The sequence below is a fragment of the Apostichopus japonicus genome, chromosome 1, assembly GCF_037975245.1.
Source record: "Apostichopus japonicus isolate 1M-3 chromosome 1, ASM3797524v1, whole genome shotgun sequence".
Taxonomy (NCBI): domain Eukaryota; kingdom Metazoa; phylum Echinodermata; class Holothuroidea; order Aspidochirotida; family Stichopodidae; genus Apostichopus; species Apostichopus japonicus.
Window position 1 is genome coordinate 6,626,278 of NC_092561.1, and position 11,223 is coordinate 6,637,500.

The 11,223-nt window shown below is 30.9% G+C and overlaps 1 protein-coding gene across 1 annotated transcript; it reads left to right on the plus strand.

Moving 5' to 3' along the window:
* The first annotated feature begins 1,417 nt into the window (after positions 1–1,417).
* On the plus strand, positions 1,418–7,863 carry LOC139977213 (achaete-scute homolog 5-like). Its single transcript, XM_071986798.1, has 2 exons — positions 1,418–1,896; positions 6,918–7,863. The coding sequence occupies exon 2, from the start codon at positions 7,163–7,165 to the stop codon at positions 7,679–7,681; it is 519 nt and encodes a 172-aa protein (XP_071842899.1). The 5' UTR covers positions 1,418–1,896; positions 6,918–7,162; the 3' UTR covers positions 7,682–7,863.
* The last annotated feature ends 3,360 nt before the right edge of the window (positions 7,864–11,223 follow it).

Here is an 11,223-nt window from a genome sequence, read left to right on the forward strand (position 1 = left end):
TAGGTAATGATCGTCACTTTGTGGTTTCCAAGGAGATGTAGCTATACCAATACTGTTTGTTTGTTTGTTCGTTCGTTTGCTTCTTTGTTTGTTTGGTCCAGAAAATATAATTGTTTGACTAATGACAAAATGACAATGAGTAACTTTTTTCTCTCATCTCCTTATTTTCTCTTCCTCTGCTTCTTTCTTCATTTGTTGTTGTTGTTGTTTGCTTTGTTTTCTTCTCTCTTGGTTTTTTATCCATCTGCACACCTCTTGATCTATTTTTAGATTTCATAAAATGGGGGTAGATGGCAGAGGGGTGGGGTGGGGCTAATACCCCAACCTCCAGCCGACTGGGCACACGTCGTATCATACGTGACATGAAAATAAGTCATTTTGAAGATAAAAATTCCATCTTTTAATTTCGATTTACCATGAAATGGTTAGTTTCTATAAAACATATCTATAACATATAATGAACAACATTGATGAGGTTTCCAATTTACTAAACAATATCATCTCCCTTTGCATTTGTGTGGGAGTGGGGATTGAGAGTCGGGTGGGGGATTTCATGTCGGTTCTATTTATAAATTAAACCTTTAATTTAAAATAGTTTTACGTCGACTGGAGTTTTATTAATATAAATACGATCCGTGAAGTCAAAGTTAGAATTTTTTGACAACACTCTGAATACAATTGTAGTGGGCCAACATGTCAACCTATCATATTTTATTTAATCGCAAAGAAACTTTTGTAACATAAAGATAATATATATATATTTATATATATATATATATATATTTATATATATATATATATATATATATATATATATATATATATATATATATATTTATATATATATATATATATATATATATATATATATATATATATATATATATATATATATATATATCCCCTTTTGTACATCCTTCCCTTTACACAACCACAATACCGACATTCTTGTAAACTTCCAATAACCACCAGACTTAGCCAGTGTAAACCCTTAACGTCACGTTAAGTATTAAATTCGATTATTTATCCGCTTGGCAATATTTCCCCGCCGGTATCAAAAGCGACTATATCACGATTTTTGTTTTTCTTCTTCTTCAGTTCTTATTCTTCTTTTCAGGTCTAATTCCCTTTTTATCCGTCATTTTTTTTTCTTCCTCTTCTTCTTTTTCTTCCTAATAAAGTTTCCTAAACATGTAATTAAAAAAAATCTCAAATTCGCACCTATTATATCTTCTCAAAAAAAAAAAAAACTTATCGGCCACGGACTAATTATATATGTGACCACCAACAAGGATCGCTCCAGGCTTCAAAGCGCGTGTGTCTGCAACTTATCAAGCACTGACGTTACAGTTTTACGCGCATGCGTATCGAAGTTTCTCATATTCCCACCATCTCACCCGTCGTATTATCGGTGCATGGGAAGATTTATACAGTGATAATCGGGCATCGTAAGAAACTATAAAAAATAAAAAAATACTTGAAAACGCAACTAGTGTATTAAATTCTAGTGAATATTATCAATAAAACACAAAACAGATATTTAATTGAGGAGAACGAATTTTCGGTACATTTTTAAGAGACGATTTCGGGAAAGATCGACGTGAGGAGAGCAGTAGCCCAAAGTTGGAGGATTTGCGCGGAATATTTTTAATTTTTACAAGTTTGGAAGAATAAAATTTAAGAATAATGAGGAAGGAGATTTCGTGGTAATTTCATTCATTCTTAAAAACTATAAAACTCGGGAAATAAAACTTGTTTGGAGATGTTGGACATGGTAATTTCTGAGAATCCTGAAATAAATTAAAGACAAAAAAAGAAGGCGAAGTTTTAGGGAAACTGCTATTGTCGAAGATCAGCGAGGCACTCCATTACTAAAAATATTAACAAGACTAAACGGTAAGTTTCTACATTTTATATTAATTTTTCTGCATAATTTTCCCCGATTTTGTTTCTATGTTTTAATGTTTATCTCCATAAGAAATTTAAGAAAATTCAGAAAACTTAACAAAATTATTTCATAATAGCGGAAATTTACCTTACGACGTTTTCCGAATGTTTTATCAACAAGCCAAGTCCCTATAAATATATATATATATATATATATATATATATATATATATATATATATATATATATATATATATATATATATATATATATAAATAAATAAATGAAAAATGAAAATATAAAAAAATATTATGTCTTCAGTATAAAATAAGTAGAGGTAAACGCCACAGAAATAAAATGCTCACCTAAGTTTAGCCAGTTTAGTTCAGTAATCCCCTTAAACAGGTCCTTTACCACAATGGAAACTTGCGGGAACGCATACACTACTTATTCTTGGTAAATCGATTTACCTGTATCCAACCGCAGAGTTTTCGGGTCATAATATTACATACATTAAGATAGGTTTGTTACAAGACCACCATATGTAATCGCTTACAACAACCCATCAAATTCGTTCAAAACATGTTAATGTTAATTTTGTTGACGTTTTCATTCTTGCTTTGATTTACTTAAAGAAATTCTAAGAATGGTTACAAGAACCACTTTGTATTCCAAATTAAGTTCATCCCATTTATGAGAGCCAAAAACGGGAAAAAAATATTTTGATACATATATTATATGCGATGGAATATTGCTCTCCGACTTAGGCTATCGGTCGGGTTCGACCAAAAAACGATAAGTTTAATAAAAAACATCCACATAGTCTCTTCAGCATAAAGACATATTTGTGTAAATTATTTATTACTTGTAATAATATATCATTATTTTATATTTAAATCAGTTGTCTATCATAGATATATAAACATCTTACGTAAATCCACGCTGTTCAAGTTAAGATAATAGTGTTATCGTCCATAGGAAAACTGATTTGTTTACACAGATGGCTTTTAAATTTAACATAATATGCTATAAATAACTTTTTTAAATATTATGCTATAATTTACTCTTTTTTTTCAAATTGGCTTTTTAATCAGTTAATGAGTAAATTTATGTTCAAACTAATCATATAGGTCATATTTACTAATAATTTTTACACATCTTTCTTGTATTTTTTTCTTCTTTTTTTTTGAGTTACGTCATATTTTTGAAGATGGATATCATATTTTGTGGTTTTGAAGTAAAAACATTTAACATCATTTTACGTGGTCATGTATTTAGGGGGAGGCATACAAACGGAGCGGTCTCACGTGACTCACTAATATAAGTATTAATAACGATGATAATGATAACATATGCAAAATATAATCACCTGACTCATAATTCACTTATTATTAATTAAGGCTGTTAATGATAGTAATCTACAGTTTGTTAACATCTAAAGTATGATTTTTTTCTTCATATTATTACTTTTTGGAGTTTATTTTATTTCTCTAAAAAACTGCATTTTGCATTAATTTTCATTTATCACAATCTGCTGATACACTATATAATGGTTAAGAAAATCCACGAAAATTAAAAAAAAAACATACAGGAAATATTACATGACGTAATATGTGTTGAATGAAACGGCTAAAAGCTAGCACAGCAGGAACAGTACATGCCTGATCGTGACCGCATATACCGATCAAGCGATGTGAGGGATCTGCTGCCCACAATTATTTATTAAAACCGCCAAAGAAATAAGAGGCTGCTTCAGAGATGAACAGAGAAAGCTGTTTTACTTCCAAGGTTTCTAATAATAATGAAACACTTTCGAATAACGCGGATTACAAATTGCCGAATGTTGCACTATTTGTAAGAAATGAAAGAGAATAATAGTAACAATTGTAAACGATTTATATTCTACCGGTAATAGACCGATTGAGAAACAACAAAATAATGATATTAAGAAAATATACCGACAATTCACTCCAGTTTGGGATACATTGCCATAGCACAAATAAACGCAACCACTTATTTCAAGTTATTACTGAAGTTTTGTGGAATTCTGGAATATTATTAATATATATATATCATTAATAACGAAGTTAGTTCGGAGGTAACATGTATATCTATTGTTTTAATTGATTATTTACGATTGATTGTTTTATCTTTCGTTGCTGTTTGCTTGTTGTTTATTTTTCTTTCGTTGTTCTTTGTTTTTATTGTTTTTTCTTTTTTTAATTGTTGTGTGTTTGTTATTGTTTTTTTTTTAAATTTAATGATAAATTAAACACGACGTGTTTATTACTGATCTGACATTTCAATTCTGACAACACAATTCAATTATTCAAAGGTTAAAAAAAAAATCAATGACAAAGTTACACCATTTGTTATATATCTATTGTCTTTAATTCTTTGTGTTATCGTTTGTTTGTTGTGTTGGTCCTCTTTTGTTTTCGAGTTTGCTATTATTTTGTTTTTCAATTGTCTTAAAATATAAATAAACACGACGTTTTTAAGTAATTTGACATGAGAAATATCAAAAACTATTTAGTTCTTCCTACCATATTAGAACACCACATTTATCTATCTCTGAAAACTTCACAACTCATTTTCTGTTTTCACGACAAATTTCCAACTGTTAAATGTCGACGAGAAATGACAGAAACTACTTAATAGAAAAACAGAAATAAATGACTTAGCATGATACCCTCTGGGCAAATAAGGTTTTGTTATGTTTTGACGTTCTCCAGTTACAGTGGTCCCATGGGCCATGACCTTAGAAACACCCCAATTCTGATAGAGAAGATGGTCAAGAAATTAAGCCGGTTAACCAATTCGCGACCTGTAGCTGGACCTCCCTGCCCGATAAGTATTGTAATTGGTCCAGGTTTATCCCAGAATGGGCCTGTAGGGCTTCAAAGAACTTGTTTCCAAAAAAACGAAGTTTTTAGAATAAAAAATTACGAGATTCTCACGAATTCTCATTCAGCCTTTGGTATATATACAAGATTTGTAATAATAAAGTCATAAATGAATGAATTGACATATAACAACAAAATAAATAAAATAAAATAAACCATTATGAAATAAAATAAAATAAAAAGCAACAGCGGTCACTTTCAGTAACATATTTACCATTGCTGACTTTTTCACCCCCCCCCCCTCCATAAAAAAATAATAAAATCATTATGTTTGCGGAAGTTTGTCAGATTTTCTGTGTTTTTTTTTTGTTATTTATTATTTTATCGCATAGCGTTAAAAAAAACTTCACAGAGGAATATATGGGGGGTTCAATGCTATGGGCATTGGTATCGGTCATGCGTGGCAGGCTATGAAATTAAAAGAAAATAACAAATATGTCATTAAAAAATATCGGAATTGTGAGGCAGTTCTTTTGAGCATGTTTTTTAGTTTTAGGGAATGAATCATTTTGACACATTTTAGTGAAAGAATTTTTCGACAGATACCGGTAGCAATATTGTGACCAAAAATTCTTTCAACTTTGAGATGAAAATGTTACGAAACTGTTCGTTATACAAGGAGCTTATACGTAGAGACAACAGTAGATATAATAAAGTTACAAGCAATTAATAAAGAATGCTTTTAATTAATAATAGGTCATATTTTAATTGTCATGTTAAGTTTTACGTGTGAATATTTTATGTTTACTCTTTAAAAAAATAAGCTTCGAAACGTGAAATTGTGCATTTTGGGGCAGATTTACGTTATAAATTAGGTCGATAATTAAGTATACACGTAAGGTTGGGCTTATAACCTCTTCTAATGTTTGTGTGGTGGTAATGTAACCCCCCCCCACACACCCCACCCCCGCTGGTCCACCCCTCCCATTTTCAACATCACAAAAAAAATGTAAAAGTAGTTATTAAAACAATCTTGCGTACGCATCTAATATATAGCCTAAATATTCTTCAGAATGCACCATTTCACGGCTAAAAATGCATTTCTTTCTAATAATAATAACAACAACAAAAACCCCCTACCCAACCCCCTACCCCAACCCCTCCCCCAATCAAATCGGCTTAAACGACCAAATAGCCACATCCTTCCCTTTTTGAAATTCTGAATCTGCCACGCTATCCGGATGAGTTTGGGGAGGGTATATGTCGTAACGTTAAATAATGATCCGTATGGTTAGTTCTCTAAAACAATAGCGGATATGAGGGAATTAAATTCTACTATAAAATTAACGAATTCCTTGAGTTTTGCATAACTCTGACCTTTGAAACCTTTTAGTTATATTATCAACCAGCACATAAATATCTGTATATCAAAAGTGACAGGTAAATTTCAATAAGACAAGCAAATACCCTTTTGATGTAGGACTATTTTTAAATTTGTTCCCAAATAATTTCAACTTCATGAATGAAGATAAACAAGTTCCAGATTCCATTGGAAATCCCGAAAATCCTAGCTTTAACAAATTTTAATTCCCATTTTTCTCGATATGATAGCAGATTTTATTACTTTTTCTTGCTTACTGATCTCTTATAATTTACAATTATTCAAAAGAAACAAACAGCTTTGCTCAAAGGAAGCATATTTTGCTAACGACATGAAAACTAGTCATAATTACTTATTATAACTAATTTATAATTATCATAATAAAAAACTGACTGGGTCAGTTTTATGAAAAAGACCAAAGACAATTTTGACTGAACTAGATTCGAACATGTGAACTCAGCACCAACCGAGCTATCAACTATAACGGTATATAGCCAATCAGATGGAGGCTGCTATTTTCAAATATATTTTAATCGCCTTCGATATAAACAATTGAGCAAATAATCACTACAAAGTCAGAAAGACAAATTTATCATATTTTTTCTAATATATTTGACAGCTATTGTGTCTCCATTCCTTATTGTTCTTATTTCATATGTTTTTATTATTTTATATGAAACAGGTTTTTAATAAATAATAATGATTAATTAATTTTGTGTCCATTTTTATCTTCCTTTGACTAACACGTCAAATTCGCAATTTTGATTTTATTTAATATTCGTTCCATTTTTCTTCTTCCTCAGATTATTTGCGGTCTGACAACAAAGATACTGCTTCAAGTCAAAGAAGGTGTTTAAAAACATTCGAGCCGTTTTCCATCTCTCCTTAGTGAAACTGAAAAAACAAAAAATACAAAAAGACACATTCTGCCCGATGAAGTGTTTACATATTGGATCAAACGCTATTTGTTGAAATTTTCTGACAAAAACTTCGAGAGAAAAAAAACACGTTTTGATTTTTTGTAAAAAATTAAATCTTTTGAGACAAAATGGAGGACTCGGGTGACTCGGCAATCTTTTCGACTCCAACTTGTGTTCAACTTGGCATCCCCATACCTGACTGTCCGGGGGGTATGTACCCCCTTCGAGACCCCCATCACACACCCCACCAGGGGGAGACGTTGTCCCCTTTCCCTTTACCGAATTACATCGACCCCCGCTACGCCGGAAGTTTCATGAACCCGTACGGTCACGGTTACTTACCGCTTCCGAACCCTTACGGATTTTACGATTTGGAGCCGAGTTTTATCAGACGGAGAAACGAGCGGGAACGGGAGCGAGTACGGAACGTAAACGAAGGCTACGCGAGGTTACGAGAACATTTACCATCGGAGAACTCGGAGAAGAGGATGAGTAAAGTAGAAACATTGAGATTAGCTATTAAATATATCAAGGAATTACAAGAGGTCTTGACCAATGGAGAACACGGCAAAGAGAACCATCCGGCACGAGATGGAGATGTAGATGATAAGGAGAGTGGTTACCAGAGTAACGAAGGAGAAAAATAAGAGGATGGTGCTTCATCATCCTGGGAGGGAGATTAAATTATTATCTGGTGGAGTTATTGAATATATACGGAGAATCACAAACGTAAACATTAAAAATAAACTAAAAACATTTAAGGAAATGAAGCAGTTATTCAATAGTATTGAGTACTGGTTATTGGTTACCTATTGAGAATATTTTTTGGATGGTGATTCATATTGGGGGTGGGGTGGGGTAGGGGTGGGGGGCTGAAGCTATTCACCCATGGAGTTATTGAATTTGAATTGGAGACCCTAACATTTGCGTACAGGACTCATGGAGGAACACAGGAGGAAAAAACTAAACAAAACTTTAAGGAGCTGGAGGAATTTCCTGGTACATAATATATTTACAGAATCTACAAACCTCAATAAAACATATATATATATATATATATATATATATATATCTGGGATGAAGCTAACTCCTTTTTTTCCCTGGTGCAGTTTTTTAATAAATATCATAGAGATCTGACATAATTATGTGTACTTGAATCGTGGAGAATCACCCAAAGCAAGCATTAAAAGATGTTAAGGGACTGTAAGAATTCCATGGGATAAAGTAACTGAATTTATAATCTTACAATCTTTTAACAATGCTATATACATAATGTGTAATAATAGAAAGGGGTGTTACTGATGTTGTATCGTATGGGATTGAGCTGAATTCATTTTATGGTGTAGTTATTGGATTTAATATTATACTGACCGGACATATGTGCTGTGTACTTGAATTGTGGAGAAAATACAAGGAAACGTTAAATCAACCTTCAAAAGAACTGGCACAATTCCCCGGTATATACAGTTATTGCTAAATGCACACATACTAAGACACCGTTATATGTGTCCTTCTTTAATACTGAATTTTCCAAATCAGAATAAAATTAAATACCAACAAAAACGCTGTGAAACTTGAAATGAAATCCTAGTGAGGCTATACTGCTATTAAAAGTAAAATATCTCTTTAATCTTTTCGGCGGGTAAAGAAATGTATTTATCAATCTAGATCCACTGAAAATATTATTTACACAACAAAAGAGTACCGGTAGTAGAAACACGTTAGAAAGCTGAAAATGAATTTCCGTGGTAGAGTTGTCGAATTTATACCTATGACATACGAAATCATTTCTTGCTAACTTGAGTGTTAGATGGATGTAAAGAAATACTTTTACAATAGCCAGTATAATTCAAAACGTTGGCAAGCTGAAATAACCGACTCTCTGTATAATAGTTATTGAATATATTGTATAGAGATATGAAATATGTATACACTCTTTGTGGAAGTAAGGAAAAGAGTGTTGCAAATGTATATATCAGAATTCAGGACTTTTGAAAACAATGGTTGGGATCCGAAACATCTCCATGCAATAGCTTTAAATTATCATCGAAACTCGGCGGGACATATTTGCTTAGTTTGTTTGATAAAGACATAATGCATATTCAAAGGCGAAGGTTTGAACACGTTAGGGAAAAGGTTGGACACCATCTGATGTATCTAATCTTCATCATCTTAATGGGACAGTTTTATTTATTTGAATTATAAAAACTTGGAATATGTGTTCTCATTTTGATGGATGAAGAACTGGACATAGCAATCTATAAAAGAAAACAAAACATCGAGAATTATTGAGGCACGGAGACTACTCTCTTAAATAATGTTTGCATTTATAATATTAAAAGAAGTTCGAAATATTTGTGTAATTGTTTTATTGGCCAAAGAAATGCATTTAAAATAATCTAATTTTTTTTAAAACAAAACTCAGGAATCCTGAAACATGTTCCCTTGTAAACTTATTTTAAAATGTAAAAACTATAAATATGTCGAAGATATGAATTCGTTTCAGTAAGTTAAGAAATTAGTTTGCCTGTTTAAAACAACTAAAAATAAAAAACAAAAGTTTAATTTGGTTTTAAAGGTTGGATCTTTCTTCTTCCTTTTTCGAGCAACGGAAAAATTTTGCCAAAAAGTTAAATAAACGTGAACTACAAGATAAGATCCTTTAGTAAGATATACGTCATCTTATAGCAATAGGATATTTTAATCAAATCGATCAATCAATAAGTCCTTCCTTTCTCGCTCTCCTTTGTGACAAGGTTTTACCAGCTGTTTTAAGCAGATAAAAACAAGGAATAAGAATGGCTGAGGGAAAATAAGAACTTAATTTAACTGAGGCGGAAAGGAAGTGTAACAATGAATTTTATTTTTTATATATGTTTGTAAAACTCATCTTGCGTTAAGGTTTTTGTCCCTCCATAGGAATTTGCAGTTCCAAATATTCACTCCAAATTTGTTTTAAGATATAACGCCATTTTAATTTGTTGTATATACATGCAAGGAGTCTGGTTAGCCAGAATACATTCCGTAATAAGAATTTTATGTTCATAAATACAATTTTGCATAAATTGTAAAATTATCTTTCCGTGTATGGAATCAACATATAAAATCAGAAATAGACAAAAGAGAATATGATAAAGAAAACAAAATTTATTGTTATTATTGCGTTCTTGTTTACTTTTGTATATTCCGTTTTTTTTTTTAAATTAAAATCCATCGTTGCTAAAGGGCATTAGTCAGAAACAGTATAGTTAGTCTTTTAAAAAAAAACAGAGTGAATATATTAGGTTTGTTCACCTTGCGTTATTGAATGTATTACCTAATGTATTACGTAATATGTTTGGAATCTATATATATATATATATATATATCACAAAATACACTTTTATATATATATATATATATCACAAAATACACTTATATATATAAATATATATATGTATATATATATGTATATATATATATTTATATAGATATATATATATATATAAATATATATATATATATATATATATATATATATATATATTTATATAGATATATATATAGATATATATATATGTATATATATATATATCTATATAAATATATATATATATATATCTATATATCTATATAAATATATATATATACATATATATAGATATATATATATATATATGTATATATATATATATATATAAGTGTATTTTGTGTGTGTGTGTGTATGTGTTTTGATCTAGTTTGTGTTTGTGTTAGTTTTCTTGTTTTGTTTCTAAAGAGGTTTGTATAAGAGGTTAGACCCGTAAAACAAGATGTGAACCAACAGTACAAATACTTTCAAGAAAACAAAAGGTATTAGTTTTTATAAAATCAAAGAAAATATGTGGCTTTGATGACATCAGTAAATAACTTTCAGATCTTATTAACTTGTGACGAAGTAGTCCCAGGGCATGACGTCGCAAAGGGTTTTGTTCATTTCATATAGATATATGAGAATAGAATCAGGTATTGAGATGTGATGTTTTCAACGACTAAGCAAATTTGTGTTCGAAAATATCGTTCTATATACAAAATATTTCATGTTAATCAAAACTTTTATTCGTCGATGAATGTTAATTTATATCCTACACACCACCACCCCCACCCACCCCTCTCTCTTTCAGCCCACCATCCCATCTCAGTTTCTATTACTCCTGCGGCACCCATCCTT